This window comes from Ovis aries, chromosome 23 (assembly GCF_016772045.2).
Source record: "Ovis aries strain OAR_USU_Benz2616 breed Rambouillet chromosome 23, ARS-UI_Ramb_v3.0, whole genome shotgun sequence".
NCBI lineage: Eukaryota > Metazoa > Chordata > Mammalia > Artiodactyla > Bovidae > Ovis > Ovis aries.
Genome location: NC_056076.1, coordinates 20,177,336 through 20,197,117, shown reverse-complemented (window position 1 = coordinate 20,197,117; position 19,782 = coordinate 20,177,336). Strand labels below are relative to the sequence as shown.

The 19,782-nt window shown below is 43.6% G+C and overlaps 1 protein-coding gene across 9 annotated transcripts in view; it reads left to right on the top strand.

The window, feature by feature from the left end:
• Positions 1 to 19,440, top strand: part of KIAA1328 (KIAA1328 ortholog) — a 429,714-nt gene extending 410,274 nt beyond the window's left edge. For 7 of the 9 annotated variants that reach the window (XM_042239367.2, XM_027960769.3, XM_060405327.1 and 4 more), the window contains one exon: positions 8,791 to 19,440. In XM_042239367.2, the coding sequence (XP_042095301.1) occupies positions 8,791 to 8,828 (38 nt within the window). In that variant the 3' untranslated portion in view covers positions 8,829 to 19,440. Of the gene's footprint in view, positions 1 to 3,854; positions 3,944 to 8,790 lie in introns of those variants that run through there. The other 2 variants (XM_060405330.1, XM_042239365.2) reach the window with 2 other exon arrangements.
• Positions 19,441 to 19,782: the final 342 nt, after the last annotated feature.

Sequence of the window (19,782 nt, the reverse complement as noted above, 5' to 3'; positions counted from 1 at the left end):
TGTGTTGAGTATAAACAGTTCTCACTGAGAAGAATGTAGGGGAGGCATTGACCTCAGGAAAGAGCCAGGTTTCAGTTAAAACGGGGGGTGGAGGAAGTACTCTAAGAAGAGGACAAAATACAGCTGAGTATCTCATAAGACGAAAGTTCCAGAAGCCCTAGGGGCATGGGAAGTGTTGGGTAAAAAGAGGGTAAAACTATAAAACATCATAGGGATAGCAGTGTTCTGCTAACTTGGGATGAGTTGGAGTGGAAAATATCCTATAGGCATTGACTGATTTAGAAAAGAATGAGAGATACAGCTGATTTAGTCTCAGAAGGGGCTTCCCGTGCAGCTCAGCTGGTAAAGAATCTGTCTGCAATGCAGGAGACCCCAGTTTGATTCCTGGGTTGGGAAAATCCCCTGGAGAAGGGAAAGGCCACCCACTCCAGCATTCTTGGGCTTCCCTGGTGGCTCAGCTAGTAAAGAATCTGCCTGCAATGCAGGAGACCTGGGTTCAATCCCTTGGTTGGGAAGATCCCCTCGAGAAGGTATCATTACCCATTCCCATATTCTGGCCTGGAGAATTCCATGAACTGTACAGTCCATGGTGTCTCAAAAAGAGTCGGACACAACTGAGCAACGTGTTTTAAAAAAAAGTATTAAAGTCTCAGAAGACCTTGGACCTAACCTAAGCTGTCTTCAGTAAGGGATTGGTTAGCTCAATTAGAGTGGATCTGGAAGACCAAGGAACCTGAAGTCATGAAAAATGATGTTATAAACAATTTATACAGAAAAAATATTCTCAACATTTTAAGTGAAAAAATAGTTTACACAGTCCTTATGTATATTATCTTGTTTACAAAAGGAAAACAAGAATAGATGGATGAGTAATATTTTCATAATGTTTGCAGTATGTTGTAATTTTTTAAAAGACTGGCTTTTCAAAGATTGAAAAAGCTGCCTATAGAGGAAGGTGCTAAACTTAAGCCACAGAACTTAATTTTGTCAACAAATATTTAGCTCCAACCTTATGTCAGATCCCATTCTTGGCCCTGGAGATAATAACAGAAACAGAATAATGACCTTATTCTCATCACTGTTAAAAGAGAAAAGCAAATAAGCAAAATCTGAGCGAAGAGTGTCCGAAGGAGAGAATTCAGTGCACACACAGGCCCAAAGGTAGGAGTCAAGTGTAACAGCAGGTTTGGGGCAACCCTGAGCAACTGGGTTGGTGGAGGGGAACAAGATTTGGACGGGAAAAAAAGAAGAGTTCTGTTTTGATGCCTGTCACACCGCCAAGTGGAGATACCAGGCAACAGTTGAGTATATGAGTTTGGAACTTGAGAGCAAGGTTAATATTAGAGGTATATACATTTAGGAGTCACTGACATTGATGTTATTAAAAGTCATGAGGATGAATGAAATTACCTAAGACATGAGAGCTAAGGATTAATCTCTGGGACATTCCATCATTTTAAAAAAAAAGAGCAGAAAAGGGTAATCGGGAGAGGCCTAATGAACTCACCAAAGATAAAAAAAGAATGAAAGGGGAGAGCTCCTGCATCACACTTAGCTTTCTACCCAGTGCAGCTTATGGGATGGACTGTGAAATTGTTTCATTTCCTGGCCTTGTGCTAATATCCTCAGACACCATGTCAGACCATCCCTTTCTTAAATTGGTGGCATGGAGCCAAGTCAGAGCTTCAGAGGCTGCATCCTCCCCTGGATATCTAAATGTCCTGCTAGGTTCAGTTCAGTCGCTCAGTCATGTCCGACTCTTTGCGACCCCATGAATCGCAGCACGCCAGGCCTTCCTGTCCATCACAAACTCCCGGAGTTCACTCAAACTCAAGTCCATCGAGTTGGTGATGCCATGCAGCCATCTCATCCTCTGTCGTCCCCTTCTCCTCCTGCCCCCAATCCCTCCCAGCATCAAAGTCTTTTCCAATGAGTCAACTCTTCACATGAGGTGGCCAAAGTACTGGAGTTTCAGCTTTAGCATCATTCCTTCCAAAGAAATCCCAGGGCTGATCTCCTTCAGAATGGACTGGTTGGATCTCCTTGCAGTCCAAGGGACTCTCAAGAGTCTTCTCCAACACCACATTTCAAAAGCATCGATTCTTCGATGCTCTGCTTTCTTCACAGTCCAACTCTCGCATCCATACGTGACCACTGGAAAAACCATAGCCTTGACTAGATGGACCTTTGTTGGCAAAGTAATGTCTCTGCTTTTGAATATGCTATCTAAGTTGATCATAACTTTTCTTCCAAGGAGTAAGCATCTTTTAATTTCATGGCTGCAGTCACCATCTGCAGTGATTTTGGAGCCCAAAAAAATAAAGTCTGACACTGTTTCCACTGTTTCACCATCTATTTCCCATGAAGTGATGGGACTGGATGCCATGATCTTTGTTTTCTGAGTGTTGAGCTTTAAGCCAACTTTTTCACTCTCCTCTTTCACTCTCATCAAGAGGCTTTTTAGTTCCTCTTCACTTTCTGCCATAAGGGTGGTGTCATCTGCATATCTGAGGTTATTGATATTTCTCCCAGCAATCTTGATTCCAGCTTGTGCTTCTTCCAGTCCAGCGTTTCTCATGATGTACTCTGCATAGAAGTTAAATAAGCAGGGTGACAATATACAGCCTTGACGTACTCCTTTTCCTATTTGGAACCAGTCTGTTGTTCCATGTCCAGTTCTAACTGTTGCTTCCTGACCTGCATATAGGTTTCTCAAGAGGCAGGTCAGGTGGTCTGTATTCCCATCTCTTGAAAAATTTTCCACAGTTTATTGTGATCCACATAGTCAAAGGCTTTGGCATAGTCAATAAAGCAAACAAAACTGGGAAGAGAGCTCTAGGAGGACAGATTCGTTCCAGTGTGACCAAGTTCAGACTGCTTCCTGGATGGAACTGGCACAACAGTCCAAATAAGCCTTCTGCTTGACACGTCTCCATAATGAAACTGTTAAAGTCACCCTGTGTGATTAGGTACCCATGAATACTGGCTCTGTCAGGTGCAGAGGTAGGAAAGGTCAACATCATCATGCCTGTGGTTAGCATATAGTCTGATTTTTTCAAGGGACAGTATTTTTTCAATTTGAATAAGTTATATGTCCCTTTACATTATTTGAATACAAAACGTCCCCATCAGGGTCGGGCCAGAGGAATCAAATCCTGTCACATGTCACCTCAGCAAACACACTGCTCTTTACTGGTAGGTAGTACAAAATGCCATGGGAATTCACTTTTTATTTTGCTTTATTGCATATATAGTTCTGGCATAAAGTTGGGTGACTTCTCAAGTGTTGGTGTTTAATCCTTGCTGTTTTGTTGCTTTTTAATCTGCTGGATTATTTGGTCTTTCCTAATAGCAAAAGTACTATGAAAACATTTACTGAACAAAATCAGCTGTGAGCTGCTGAAATCCAAGTCCCTGCCTACCACAGACTTCCTGGTTCTTCTGCCACAGTGTAATCCATGACTGAATGTGGCTTCAGGAGAAATGGAATTTTTATGATCACTGCAGACTTTGTACTTTAGGGTAGATGAAATTGTTGGTGAAGATAGCCACGTTAATAGGAGTAGGGCAATGTTCACACTGAGTTACAACTAATCCTACTATACTTTTAAAATAAAATGTAGCTGGAAACAGCAACCATTTCCTTCTTTTACTGTTCCTTTAGTTACACATCTTGTTTAACTTGATGGAAAGATTAAAGATAAACTAGCCTAGAAAGTCAAGGAAACTGTGTTAAAAAAACACTTGGCTCTGCCACTCAGTTGCTTTGTGACTGCCAACAGTTGACTTCTGCATCTCTGGACCTAAGTTTCTTCATTGGTAAAATGAGAGAATTATTCCAAATTATATTTCAGACCCATTCTTCAGTGGTGGGCATTACTGGCGTCTGGCAATTCCCAGTTCTCCTCTCTTCCAGTCCATGACTGATTCTGGCTAATTAAATGTAAGTATTGTGTCACACCCTACGTGGCTGTGGAGAATCTTTGTAAGATTCTTCAGCTTCTCTTCCCTGCCAAGACAACAGAGAAGCTCACGTTACCTTGTGAGACAGTGGAGCCACTGTCTGCCTACACCTGCTTTGAGCACATAGCATATGCATGAGATATATTTAAATTGTATGGAGCCACTGGAATTTTGAGGTTAATTTGTTACTGCTGCATAACCTAATTTATCCTGACTAATACAGCAGATCTAATTCTCAGTGTTGTTGTGGATCACTGTATAAAGATTTTTTTACTGTATTGTATTAGAATAAAAATACTTTGAAGAAATTTGAAGCCCACAACTATTTTTCAAATGATTAATAAGTTGGTACCTTTAAAATCAGTCTTTAGACTCAAAGTCTTATTGTTACTCTGGATTTCAATTTGCATCTCTGAATTGATTGATTTCTGGTATAATTCCTAATCCCCAATTGTTTTAGTTCTGTGTTTTAATAGAAAGGGCAGCTGGTTTAATTTGTTCACTTAGAATATCTCCTCTTGTTTTGTATATAACAAAAATTTGAAATTGTATTTAAAAATAGGCTTCCCATTGTTTCTGATTTTAAACTAAATTAATGGTCTATATGAAAAGATGAATATTAGCACAACATTGTTACGTGCCTCCAAGGAAAGTGCAAACAAAGCCTGTACCTTGAGCATGAAGTAGGTCTGTCTTGCTTGGAAACAAACTTTCTTAGAAGCTAGTGTCCAACTCACTCACTGGCTTGCACCCTAAATAAAGATGTTTTAGTTGAATGCAGAAATTATTGTTTTGAATGACAAAAGCAGTTGTATTGAAACATTGGCTTAATGCTATGTGAATAAAAGCTGCAAAAAAAATTCTGCTAAAAAAGAAAATTTTCTGCTAGAAAGGATTTCAACTTATAGATTTTCATACCATGGAAAAAATATGACATTTCCATGCCTGAAATGCTAGTCTGATTTTGGCTGAGACATAAGGGCCAGGTCAACTACATAACTTACAAGATCAATGCAAAATGAAAATCTTTTGTTCAAAAAGTAGGATTTAAAAATGCGGTTAAAGGTACTAAACCACGAAGTATTTTCCTTTAAGAAGAAATTTAATTTCCTTTAAGAAGAAAGTAGGAAAGGGACCTGAAGAGACATTTCTCCAAAGAAGACTTTCAGGATGGCTAACAAGCACTTGAAAAGATGCTCAACATCACTCATTATAAGAGAAATGCAAATCAAAACTACAGTGAGATAACACCTCACACCAGTCAGAATGACCATTATCAAAAAGTCTACAAACAATATGCTGGAAAGGGTGTGGAGAAAAGGGAACACTCTTGCGTTGCTGGTGGGAATGTAAACTGACATAGCCACTATGGAAGAAGGTATGGAGACTCCTTAAAAAGCTAGGAATAAAACCGCCATATGACCCAGCAATCCCACTCCTAGACATATACCCTGAGGAAACCAAAATTAAAAAGACACATATACCCCAGTGCTCACTGCAGCACTGTTTACAATAGCCAGAACACAGAAGCAACCTAGATGTCCTCCGACAGATGAATGGGTAAAGAAGCTGTGGTGCACACACACAGTGGAATACCACTCGGCCATAAAGAGGAATGAACTTGAATCTGTTCTAATGAGATGGACAAAACTAGAGCCCATCATACAGAGTGAAGTAAGTCAGAAAGAGGAATATAAATGTCGTATACTGACACATATATATGGAATCTGAAGAGGTGCCACTGATGAATTTATTTTCAGGGCAGCAGTGGAGAAACAGGCATAGAGAACAGACCTATGGACAAGTGGGAGGAGAGGAGGGGGAAGCGGGAGATGTGTGGAGAGAGTAACATAGAAATTTAAAATACCATGTGTGAAACATAGCCGGTGGGAATTTGCCGTGTGACTCGGAACTCACACAGGGGCTCTGCACAGGCTGAAGGGTGGGGAGGGGTGGGAGATGGGAGGGAGGTCTGGGAGGGAGGGGACATGAGTGTACCTATGGATGATTCTTGTCGATGTGTGACAGAAACCATAAAATTCTGTAAAGCAATTACCCTTCAATTAAAAAAATTTTTAAACAGGTGATATATGAATAATATCATAAACCCACAGTTAGCAAAAAATTATATTTTCATATCATAATTTTATATAATATAAATAATAATACTTTATTAATGTGGTAACTTGGTTGATCATAAAATTTTTCTGGTTCACGTTTCTTCAAATTCATTTATTAGATCGTCAAATTTATACTTTTAGCAACTTTATTTTAAGTGATATAATTAAAAGCAGATTAGTTGCTCTTGGCAAATGAAAGATCACATATAAATTTTGGTGATTTTTAATTTTTAGAAGGATCTTTCTGCTGGTGCAACTGACACTGGAACTGTTAAGAATATTTTATAGACTGTGACACCATGTGGATAGATTTCTAATAAATTATTTCAAAATATAAATTTTAGTATGTCTAAAACTGACGCTTCTTATGGAAAAAAAAATTTTTTAAGATTTAACTCTTCATACACATTAATTTCATGTGTGTTTACCAATTTAAATTTGTACAATGCCATTTTATTGTTTTCTCTAGCATTTCTTATACTTGTAGAGGTCATGCAAGAGACCGAAAGTCGCTTGATGGTTTGTAGATAATTCAAAATGCCTATTATGCCTATTATTGTATCTTAAATTACAAAGAAAGGTGAAATTTAAAACTGTACTCTTCATTTATCTGTTCATTTGAAGCTGCATATAAAAACAACGTTCTTTTCCATCAAATGCAGTAATCTTTATATTCAATTTCCATTTCTCAACCAGTGGATATTTGCTTTGCAGTGATGCAACAGCATTTAACACCGGAGATTCCAAACGCTTCCAAGAATCCTTGTATCGCTTTGATATGCTGTGTTGCAGTGTCCACACGCATGCTTTTGTTTTGTAATTTGCTGGCGTTCATTGCCTAAGCACTGGCAGTTCCTAACTCCATGCTCAGGCCGGAAAGCTAATATTTTCACCTTGGGAATAAGCTCTGGGAAGAAGGCCAGCCAGCCTCACGCCAGTGCCACCACCACCGCCCCTTCTGTCACCGTCACGGTGACTCATCTGGGGCCCTGCACCACCATGCCCACACTGCTCTGGCGTGAAGGTGCACATAGCAGGAGCCGGCTGTCTGGCATACACCCGGCACTGTGGGCCAGAACCCACACACCCGTGCCCAGGGTATCTCCTCTCTCACGTGCATGCTTCCGTGTTCCATCAGACTTTATTTCTAATAGACAAGGTCAAAGATAAGATCACTAAGAATTTCAAGACAGCCACAGCAGAGCACTGAACCATGTGTGGGGCCCTGTGCAGCTATACAGGTCACACATGCCCTGCTTAGGCGTCACGTTCTGTCCATAGAGATGATTTGACCCCTCGTGTGAATGAATGTGGAGGGAGATCGTTTTGTGCCTTTGGCTTCCAATCCTGGGAAAAAAACAGTGAGACATGAGTGAGGGTGTTGTCTACCATATAATTTGCTTCTCTGCCTCTAAACTGCTCTAAGTTTACTTTTTTATAAAAATGGTAGACACTAAGGCACTCCTACTTTAGAGGGATTTCTTTAGTTTCAGATAAGAGTTCCTTTTCCAAGATTCTCGAGAAAGTAGGAGTAGCATATCAGGAAGAAATTAGCATTTATTGAGTACTTATCACATGTTGATTTATTGTTGTTGTTCAGTCACTAAGTTGTATCTCAGTGACCCCATGGGCTGCAGCACATGTCCTTTGCTATCTCTTGGAGTTGGCTCAAATTCACGTTCATCGATTCGGTGGTGCTATCAAACCATCTCATCCTCTGCTGCCCCCTTCTCCTTTTGCCTTCAATCTCTCCCAAGCATCAGGGTCTTTTCCAGCAAGTCAGCTCTTCACATCAAGACCCAGATGGTGGAAAAGATAGAAGGCAGAAGGAGAAGAGGCAACAGAGGATGAGATGGTTGGATGGCATCATCGGTTCAATGGACATGAATTGGGTAAACTCCAGAAAACAGTGAGGGATAGGCAGGCCTGGCATGCTGCAGTCCATAGAGTTGCACACGACTCTATGGACATGAAGAGTTGGATACAACTTGGCAGCTGAACAACAAAAACACTCTGCATATAAGTTAAATAAGCAGGGTGACAATATACAACCTTGTCATACTCCTTTCCAATTTTGAAGCAGTCGGTTGTTCCATGTAAGGTTCTAACTGTTACTTTTAGACCCATATACAGGTTTCTCAGGAGACAGGTGAGGTGGTCTTAAAGAGAGCTTTTAGCAAGTCTCTCTGACTGCAAAGACTTTGAGAGGCAGCTTTAAAAGTGCCCTGTGTGTGAGTGCTGGAAGCAAATGACCGGGGTTCAAATCCTGACTCAGCCGTGTAGTGGCTTCTTGCTAGACAAGTTACTTCTCAGAGTCTTGGTTTCTTCATGTAACTAATGGGGACCTACCTCATAGGGGTGTGTAGAGGGTTGAATGAAAGGAAGAGACATGGAAAGCACTGAGAATAGAGCCTGAAATCTGTGGCAAATGTCACTGCTCATATCGTTGCTGTTACCATGATTACTTTGCCCACTCCACAGTCCCTCTTCACAGGTTAGTAGTCAGCAGAAAAGAAGGGCTTAGAGACAGACAGACAACAAGGCCCTTCTGGTGTTTACTTTCCCTAAAGTTCCCAGAGAAGGCCCTCTTGACTATGGTGTGATCTGTGATCTGATTCTTGCCCTGGGCAGCCCACCTCTATATTCTTTTTGGATTTTAATGTTCTGCCGACTTGATCATTTTCTGTCTGGATTGTATGTGTTACAGGTATGAGACGTCTCTGTTGGATTTGGTTCAATCTCTGAGTCCAAAGACTGCTTCCAAACCACGGCCCCATCGCTCCAGAGAAGCTGGGTCATGGAATCACAGTACTTGTCGATTCAGTCCTCTGAAATCAACCTGGAACAAGACCAGGGCCGGCAGCACCCCCGAAGACCTGGAGGAGAATCAGATTCTGGAAGATATCTTTTTCATTTGACACTGAAGCACATGCTGCAAAGTTTCCATCAGAAATGAGTGGGTGTCTCTATGTACCGATCTAGGATTTTAAATTATTTAACTGTAATTGTGTCTCTCCTTTCACAGGGACCTATCTCACTAGCATCCTGTTATGTATCGAATTTAGAAATTATTCTAACAACCCAGGGTGTTTCTGATCAGACCAGTCAGTAGGTAACACATTAAGGGTGGATGAGTGGGAGGGCGGTAACCTTTCTGTGCTAAGCAGAGATTAGAAAATTAACAAAGAACACTTAGGGCATGGCAGAGCCCATTGTTTACTCAGCCTCATTCAAGAGCGTTTCCTTTTCAATATTTTGCTGGAAAAGTTTGGCTCTGTTTTGTATACAAGGAAAACCTTTCCACTGAAAGATGCCTCTGGTTTCCACATAGCCCCTTTGTAACATAAGCAGTTTCAGAAACATAGACCCTTTTACGTCTCCACCCTGCTTTCTTACCACTTACCTCTTTGCAATGCAGCCAGTTAATTCTGAAGTTGCAGTTGGTGCCCTTCCCATCACAAGCAACACTGAGGGCCAATCGTGAGTCAGCCCCTGCAGTCATCAGCCTGGCAGCTACCCACCCCATACCCCAAAGTGCTTAATGAGCTGGAAATCCACCCCCCACACCCCAGCCCTTGGAAACAAGAGAGTGCTAGCCCAGCAGAGGCACTGGCCAAAATACTTGTCCTCCCATCTGCCATTTCCTTAGGTAAATTAGAGCAGTCTCTCAGTATCTTTCCTTGACCCAAGGGTCTGTCTTATTCACCCTCATGAACTCCCATCAGTGGCTGCAGGCTAATGGGCTTCCTGGCCTCCTTTCTTTCCCCATGAAGAGCCAGAATCCCAGACAGCCAGGCCTTGCATGTGCTCTGCTCAAGGCCACTGTTTCATGGCCCCAGAGAACCACCTCCACTTGCCAGATAATGTTCCCCCCTGCTCTCCCACTGGGCCGCCAGAGAAAGCCTGTGGAAAAAGTACACCCAAAGCCTTGATTCTCTGCTCTCCTGTTTGACAGAGCTCTTGAGCTGAGTTGCTTCGCTTACATAGGGCTCTAGTGGGCTCTAGCAGCATCCCGAGCTGGTGGGCAGTATGGTAAGCCTGGTAGAGCTAGTGGATTTAAAACTGTCCAGTCCTTGGAAGCAGCGGGGAGATGTGTGTTATTCAATGACTCTATTTGGTATAGAGGGTGTTGCTTTTTTCACTGTCCCTTTCACCACCCCCAGACATGAACTGAGACTAAGACTGTTGGCCAAGGTCAGAACAGCAGGGCAGCCTGCAGTTAGTGAGACACGTGGCTTCCCTGAAGTCTTTATCAAAGCTAGATTATGTCAGCCTACAGAAGCCTTCCAGAGCAGCTTCCATGTCTGGATAAATCCAGATCTCATTGTCTTTTCAGACTGGGCCCCGTCACCTCTGCCCAGCCTTCTTTCACTTGCATCTTTTTGTCCTTTGGAGGAAGGAATGTAGCCTGCCAATACCATATTCTCAATCTGAGGGAAATAGCAGGTCAGGACAAACTAGCTGTAGTCATTCAGTTGAAAATTATTATAGATTACAGTCTTCTCTGAAAGTTCACCCCTGTGAAAGTAATTGAATCAGTGCCATCCCATTCCAAAAACCTTTGGAAAAGAGCTTTCTTTGGTGTGGCAAAAAAAAAAAAAAAAAAGGCAGGGGGCAGGGGCGGTGAAAACAAGCTGAGAGCCCTTGGCCACTGTCTCGGTTAAAGTTAAGTTCCTGAACTATCTTTCTGTGGCTCCATGTGTCATGACCACCTTAAGTATACCCAGATCCTTCAAATCATGCACAACCACACTTTCCCCTCCTGGACACCAGTGTCCTTACTGCTCTCTGGAGTGAGAGGATGCCGGAAAGACCATGAAAAGGCCTGTGATGTCTTCAAGAAACTTGTTTGCCTTTACAAGAATCATAAGTAGGCTCTAAACTAAAGGCTTTGAGGGGTCACATGCCACAAAATGGAGTTTAACTGCTTTCTTACCTCTCCTGAATGAGCAGTCTGGAACAGCAAAGCTGGATTTTCAGCAGAGCATCAGTCAGCCTGTTTTTCATATGCCACAGTCCCCCACCAGTTGCCCTTCTCGATCCTGTAGGCATTTCCTGGGTGTCAGGGCAATAGGATGTGAATCTGTGTCTGGTCTAACGTCTTCGGTATGAACTGAAGCATATGTTAACATTTCAGTCTGTGTCTCACTTTGAGATCTATATATACACATAGGAAAAGGTTGTTGTAGAGCCTCGAGGCTTTTGTGGAGCCCGGAGGCTTAACCTAATTGCAGACGAAGCTACCAAGGGACAGGGTCCAGCACACAGGGATCTGCCTTTCCTCTCAGTAAGCGCTCCCAACAGTGACTGGGATGCACTTACCCAGCTTCCAGCCACTTCCCTAAAGCAAGGCGGGACGCTTGCGGGTGATGCTGCTGGGGTTACCACTTCCCCACGCTGCTTCCCACAGTTCTAGGAGAGAAACGCCAATTAGTGTTTGCAAAATGGGGAAGGACGAGTGCCGACAGATGCTCCTTAAGTAGGGCCCAAGGTGCGTGATCTCAAAAGCCAAGTCTGCCAAGGGAAAGCTTTTCCTGGCGGTCACCCTTCCTGGAGGCACGCTTGTGTTCACAAACCTGATGTCCGTGGTGGGGGCTTGTCTAGAGCACCCCAAATGTCATGGGAGGGAGGGGCTCCCTCCTCCTCCAGGGGCACTCGTTTCCCTTGACTCTGCTCTCACACAAGAAATTTGCTGGTCTCAGACTCCAGGGAGGAGCCAGGCCTAAGGAGCAGAGCCAGACGAAGTCTGCCATCATTAGGGTGGGGGCTCTGACAGACTCCCCCCCAGCTCACCCTCTATCCCCACCTCAGGGTATGTTATTTTTAATGTGGGCCAATGTTTATACATATATACACACACACACACACACACAGACATATGAGGTTTTATGGTAATAAATTCTCTGTATGGCTATTTTCCCCATGTGGTTTTGATACTGAATTGCTCCTTAAACATCCCTCATCAGGTAAGTGGAGTTTAGCTTGAAAACAAAAGCAGAGCCTGGGGTTATCATTTCACTTAGTATTTGTTAAAGCAACAGGAGCTTATGCTCAATTGAAAGAAACCCACATCTTGTAGGTTTCCTGGCTGACTCCAGCTCATGCCCATCACATAAACACTAGGCTATGTGGTCACTAGAATGGAGGATTCAATCTCTGTGTACTGCTGAGCCTACTGCTGAGCCCCTTCTGTGTGCCTTTTCACTAAACTGCTCAGTAAAGAACTATCTTGGCACTTGGACACAGGAAAAATAGTCCTGGGGGAGAAAATGGCAACCCGCTGCAGTAGTCTTGCATGGACAACCCCATGGACAGAGGAGCTTGCTGGGCTACAGTCCATGAAGTCACAAAGAGTCAGACACGACTTAGCAACTAAACAGCAAACAGTTCGCTTTAGGTGCTGGGAAAACAACGGCGAGGGCTCACATGCCTGAAGTGCTGAGTTTTGAGATCACATCTGTGGATTCAACTAAGACAGCTAAAGGCCCTATCCTGTCCCTGCTCCCCTAGCCAGCTTGGCACCTCCCTCTGAACCAGGGGCCTTTGCAGCTGCTCCTCAGAGACAGAAGTGATGAGAGCAAAGTCATCACTCAAATGGCTCCCAAGCTGAAAATGAACTAAGTAGTGTTTGACCCAATTGAAGTAAGATTACTTTTGAGTCTAGGAACAAGGCCAGATCCTCAGAGGAAGAATAAACTGGTAGCCACAGAGCCTGCTTCTTAAGTTGGTAACCAGCCACGTGGTTCCTTCACGTTTCTGATTTGCTATTCAAGGTGGGTTGTTTCTGAGCCCCTAGAGTTCCATTGTTCCTTTCAGAACTGGGACCTTTAACCTCTCAGGCTTCAGCCTCGTAGCTCACTCACATCCAGCTCCACCACATGCATGCTCAGAATTGAGCAAGCACCTGGAAAATGTGCCCTGGTCCTTTTCTGCTCTCCTCTCCACAATTCCATCACATTCCAGAGTCACAGAAGTCTGTGGCTGGATTGGACCTTCAGTTCAGTTCAGTCACTCAGTCGTGTCTGACTCTTTGCAACCCCATGAATCGCAGCACGCCAGGCCTCCCTGTCTATCACCAACTCCCGGAGTTCACTCAGATTCACATCCATCGAGTCAGTGATGCCATCCAGCCATCTCATCCTCTGTCGTCCCCTTCTCCTCCTGCCCCCAATCCCTCCCAGCATCAGAGTCTTTTCCAATGAGTCAACTCTTCACGTGAGGTGGCCAAAGTACTGGAGTTTCAGCTTTAGCATCATTCCTTCCAAAGAAATCCCAGGGCTGATCTTCAGAATGGACTGGTTGGATCTCCTTGCAGTCCAAGGGATTCTCAAGAGTCTTCTCCAACACCACAGTTCAAAAGCATCAATTCTTTGGCGCTCAGCCTTCTTCACAGTCCAACTCTCACATCCATACATGACTACTAGAAAAACCATAGCCTTGACTAGACAGACCTTAGTCAGCAAAGTAATGTCTCTGCTTTTGAATATGCTATCTAGGTTGATCATAGCTTTTCTTCCAAGGAGTAAGTGTCTTTTAATTTCATGGCTGCAATCATCATCTGCAGTGATTTTGGAGCCCAAAAAAATAAAGTCTGACACTGTTTCTACTGTTTTCCCATCTATTTGCCATGAAGTGATGGGACCGGATGCCATGATCTTCGTTTTCTGAATGTTGAGCTTTAAGCCAACTTTTTCACTCTCCTCTTTCAATTTCATCAAGAGGCTTTTTAGTTCCTCTTCACTTTCTGCCATAAGGGTGGTGTCATCTGCATATCTGAAGTTATTGATATTTCTCCCAGCAGTCTTGATTCCAGCTTGTGTTTCTTCCAGTCCAGCATTTCTCATGATGTATTCTGCATAGAAGTTAAATTAGAGCCCATAATATCCATCACTTTGATTTAACAGATGACATTACTTTGATTTTACAGATGAAGAAAGTTTAGAGAAAAGAGAGCTCTCATATCCTGCCAGTGATAGGTCTGGCCGCCAAGCAGGGACACCCCCACCCCCTACACTGCAGGACATCACTACTTTGGTGTATGTTCCAAGATGAACATTTTTAAGAATCTCAACTAGGATTGAACATTCCACCACCATCTCTTGTAAGCTGAACTTTTGTAGACTACTTGGGCCAAAGCGGGCAGAAACACAGCATGTTCTTTCTCCAGGGGATTTAGGTTGGTAACCCTCAAGGAGTGAATGCCACCATCTAGAACTTCTTTCTGTTCATGAAGGTGGAAGCCATGAGAAGATTAAAGAAAATCCCTGGGAAAAAGCTAAATCTCTCCAGGTGGCATAATGGACATCACTGTCTTCTGTAAATAATAAAGGCTATTACAGCCCTAGTTAGGACTTCTTCTCAAAAGACAGTTGGCAATACGAGAGTGAGGTCCACCTTCAACTGGCTGGGGGAGGTGGTAGATGTAAAACCAGTAAGAATGACCTATATCATACGTTGTCAGTAGGGGAGCCGACTACTTTGACCATGACCTGCCAAAACCCAAGCTTGTCTTCACTGGTGGTCTCAGTCAGTTGAGTGGCTCCCCTGGGTCCCTCATTGTGTCACATGCTGTTGACCCCACTAAGGAAGAGAGTAACAACACAGGTTATGGAACTAACTGGGCTTCCCTGGTGGCTCAGATGGTAAAAGAATCCACCTGTAATGCAGGAGACCTGGGTTCGATCGCTGGGTGGGAAAGATCCCCTGGAGAAGGGCATGGCAACCCACTCCAGTATTCTTGCCTGGAGAATCCCCATGGACAGAGGAGCCTGGAGTCACAAAGAGTGGGACACGACTGAGCGACTAAGCACAGAACATGGAACTAATTAGATCTCATCCAAGTCTCAGTTAAACTGCTTCCTAGCTGATTAATCTGAGGCGATTTATTAACCACACTAAACCTAAATTTCTTAACCTGTAAAATAAGATGATAATGCATGCCTCATAGGAAGGTTATAAGAGTAAAATTCAATGAGATAATGTACGTGAGTTAGTCACTCAGTCATGTCCAACTCTGCGACTCCATGGCTCCTCTGTCCATGGGATTCTCCAGGCAAGAATACTGGAGTGGGTTGTCATTTCCTTCTCCAGGGGATCTTCCTGACCCAGGGACTGAACCTGGGTCTCCTTCATTAAAGGCAAATTCTTTACCATCTAAGCCACCAGGGAAGCCCTTAATGCATGCGAAGGGCCTATGAATAGTCCCTGACACATACAGAGTGTTTCACAAGTGGTAGCTAGCATTACTGTCCTTTATTTCTCAGCTAGCTAACAGACTAGATAGGCGACAAAGCTTCGTACTTTACACGTTTAATTAATTTTTATTGGAGTATGGTTGCTTTACAATGTGTGACTTTCTGCTGTATAACTGTTAAGTGGGTCAGTTATACACACGCATACGTTCAACTGTGTAGACGACCTTGTGCTGAACAGTAGGTTCTCGTTAGTCACCTACTGTATACATAGTTCACACTTTAACTTTTTAACAATAATAAAGCGAGAGCTCAGTTCAGTCGTGTCCGACTCTTTGCACCCCCATGCACTGCAGCATGCCAGGCTTCCCTGTCCATCACCAATTCACGGAGCTTGCTCAAACTCACGTCCATTGAGTCGGTGATGCCATCCAACTATCTGACCCTCTGTCGTCACCTTCTCCTCCCGCCTTCAATCTTTCCCAGCATCAGGATCTTTTCCAGTGAGTCAGTGTATTGGAGTTTCCATTTCAACATGAGTCCTTCCAATGAATATTTAGGACTATTTCCTTTAGGATTGACTGATAAGCAAGAGCTATCTCAGTAAATTTCCCAGTGACTGGTAAACACTATAGTTTCGCATAGCAAATTGCTGGACTGAGTTTACTTAGAATTTGTGGGAGGAGGCAAAAAAGGAAAGAACTGGAACCTGGGCTTGGGAAGAATATCTAAGATGGATGGAGGGTGGGGAGGGACGTGGCGGGTGGGAAAGTGCAGAAGCTGAATGTTCATTGACAAGAATGCTCAAGATGTGCTTTGAAAGAATGCCTTGGCGGTCACAGCTAGTAGTTGAGGTTCCAGACAAGAACACATGGGCATGCACTGAGAGAAACAGGCCAGGCCCAAATTGTGAAGACCGCTGGGTGCCAGGCACTGGAGCTCCATCCTTCAACAAAAAGCCGTGAACCATTTTAGAATCACTTGTTTAAGAAATATCTACCATGCAGGAGTGTCAGGCTCTATCGGGGAGCAGGGGCCTGGATAAGAAAGGGGAGGAAGGAAACCAGTAATGTGTGCCTGCTAAGTGCTGAGCAAGGTCTGTAGATGCCTTACCTCATTTAATCCTAAACCTTGGGTGGCAATATCCCCCTGTGAGAGATAAGGAAACTGATCTTGGAGAGGTTAGGTGTTGGGCCTCAACTGCTAAGTTGTGGAGCTAGAAGAGGCCTGGGAGAGAAGTGTCAGCTTCTGTGGGTGTGCTCTTTGTACCATACAAGCCTTCCTCTAGACTAAGCAGGTAGCACTTTAGGCAGAGACACCAATTATTATGCAGCTGTTGCACAGGTCAAATGAGATGCTGGGAGACCTGTCACCCCATCCTAGGATTGGATAGAAGGCTGTAGAGTGGAGATGCTGCTATTAGGATCAGGCTTCCTAATAGCACCTCCCAAGATTGGACCGTGGGACAGCCCACCCAGAGGAGAGCTGGGACAGCAGATCAGACAACCTAGGATTCACATTGCTTGCCAGGGACTGATTTGGAAAGAAAGACCTTGAATGCAGCGTTTAAATCAACCTTGCTCTGTTGAGAATGTGCACAAAATGAAGTCAGATTGCCCCTGGCTGGAAAGATAAATAACAGAGCATTAAGGAGGAAGCTATGAGCATGGGACACAGAAAGAAGTCAGAACTTGCTCCATCGGAGCTCCCTTCATGCAAACACTGGACAGGAGGGTTGATAAGATGCTGAACCCCAGTAGTGGCAACAGTGATATTAAAGAGGAAGATCTTACAGGAAAGTAAGAAATTTCTATGAACCCTCATACTTTGCTGAAGGGAATGTGAAATGGTACAGCTGTCTTGGAAAACAGGCTGTAAGTTCCTCAAAAAGCTAAACAGAAAGTTACCACATGACTAGCAGTTGTACTCCTAGGTGTCGACCTAAGAGAAATAAAAACATGGTTTAGTTGCAAAGTCGTGTCTGACTATTAAAATCATGTTCTACTCTTGGCGGCCCCATGGACTACAGCATGCCAGGTTTCCCTGTCCTTCACTATCTCCTGGAGCTTGCTCAGACTCATGTCCATTCAGTCGGTGATGCCATCCAACCATCTCATCTTCTGTTGCCGCCTTCTCCTCCTGCTCTTAGTGTTTCCCAGCATCAGGGTCTTTTCCAATGAGTCAGCTCTTCATATCAGGTAGCCAAAGTATTGTAGCTCCAGCTTCAGCATCAGTCCTAATGAACATTCAGGGTTGATTTCCTCTAGGATTGACTGGTTTGCCCTCATTGGAGTCCAAGGGACTCTCAAGAGTCTTCTCCAGCACCACAGTTCAAAAGCATCAATTCTTTGGCACTCAGCCTTCTTTATGGTCCAACTCTCACATCCGTGCATGACTACTGGAAAAACCATAGCTTTGACTATATGGACCTTTGTCAGCAAAGTAATATCTCTGCTTTATAATTTCCTAAGTTTTTCATAACTTTCCTTCCAAGGAGTAAGCATCTTTTAATTTCATAGCTGCAGTTGCCATCAGCAGTGATTTTGGAGCCCAAGAAAATAAAATCTGTCACTGCTTCCACTTTATCCCTTCTATTTGCTGTGAAGTGATGAGCCCAGATGCCATGATCTTCATTTTTTGAATGCTGAGTTTTAAACCAGCTTCTTCACTCTCCTCTTTCACCTTCATCAAGAGGCTTTTCAGTTCCTCTTCACTTTCTGCCATTAGAGTGGTATCATCTGCATATCTTGGTTTCACCTTGGAATTCATCCAACCCAGCATTTTGCATGGTGTACTCTGCATATAAGTTAAATAAGCAGGTGACATATAGAGCCTTGATGCACTCCTTTCCCAATTTTGAACCAGTCTTGTTCCACGTCCAATCTAACTGTTGCTTTTGACCTGCATACAGGTTTCTCAGGAGGCAGGTAAAGTGGTCTGGTAGTCTCATCTCTTTAAGAATATTCCACAGTTTGTTGTGATCCACACAGTCAAAGGCTTTGGCATAGTCAATAAAGCAGAAGTAGATATTTTTTCTAGAATTCTCTTGCTTTTTCTGTGATCCAACGGACGTTGGCAATTTGATCTCTGGTTCCTCGGCCTTATCTAAATTCAGCTCGAACATCTGGTAATAAAAACATAATGTCTACAGAACAATTTTTACATGGATATTCACAGCAGCATTATTTATAATAACCAAAAGGTAGAAACAACTCAAATGTCTATTAGCTGATTAGTGAACAAAATGTAGCATATGGATATGTGGAATATTTGGCAATAAAAACGAGGGAAATGCAACCCGCAACATGAATGAACCTTGAAAGCATTAAGTGAAAGAGGCCAGTCAAAAAGACGTCGTATGATTTCATTTACATGAAATGTCCAGATGGGCATAGCCACAGGGACAGTCTATTAATGGTTGCCTAGGGCGGTAGGGGATGGGGGTAATGGAGAGTGGCTGCCAAAGAGTGTGGGATGTCTCCTAGGGTGATGAAAACATTCTAAAAATTTATTGTGGCAGTTGCATAACTGTGGCTATACTAAAAGCCACTGACTAAACTGTGCCCTTTAAATTAGCACATTGTATGGTATGTGAATTAGATCGCATAAAACTACCACAGGAGAAGTATCCTGGGGCATTGGTTGCTGGGTGGCAAGGAGTGCTGGGAAGTCACGAGCACACACCTGATCTCCAAGGCCCTAAACTGGCCTGAGTGAAAGCTTCAGTTTGTGAGGTGTTGGGGAGAATCCACAACCGCTCATCTTAGAATCAGCCTGTGAAGGAAGGAGAGACCAGAAGAGCTGATGGAAGAGAAAGTTCAGACCGGCTGCAGGGTGCTTTTCCAAGTTAGAGGGGCCTCCTCTCGATTCCCAAACTGGTCCCCACAGGTGTTACCAAGAATCCCTGAGCAATTTTCATGATTTCAGAAAGTCTGATAGAAACCTCCTGTGTCTGCGGAGAAAAGCTGCACAGGCCAACTGTATTACTTCTTTATGTTGTAATTAATAAGTAAGTAATCTTTATTACTTCTTTATGTTGACCTGGAAATCACTCTGTCAGGGTGTGATACCCTTGGTTATTGTGGGGGGTGGGTCACCTCTGATTTGTTGGGGTATCTTTATCACAACGCATGAATCTGTGCTTAATAAACATGCATATAAATCTATATATGCGTTTCAAGAAACTGTTTCCCTACGCGGGGTGCATGGGGGAATCATCAGAGGAGCTCCCTGGAGATGCAGAACTCAGGGACTGCTAGTGACAGGAGAGAACCAAGCCATGGATGGGAAGGAACTGAGATGGGGAACAAAAGTAACGTCACTGCAGGGTGATGATGCGGAGGACAGAAAGAGCCAGGAAAGAAGGACCAGAAAGGGAGGAATATGTACAAAACTTCAGGCTTGTGAAGTAGAGGCCAGTGGGTGTGCCAGGAAAGCGTCAGAAACTCATGAAGCTCTTACCGTGTGCCAGGCTCTGGGCGGGGCCCTGAGTGTCTTATTCAGTCCTT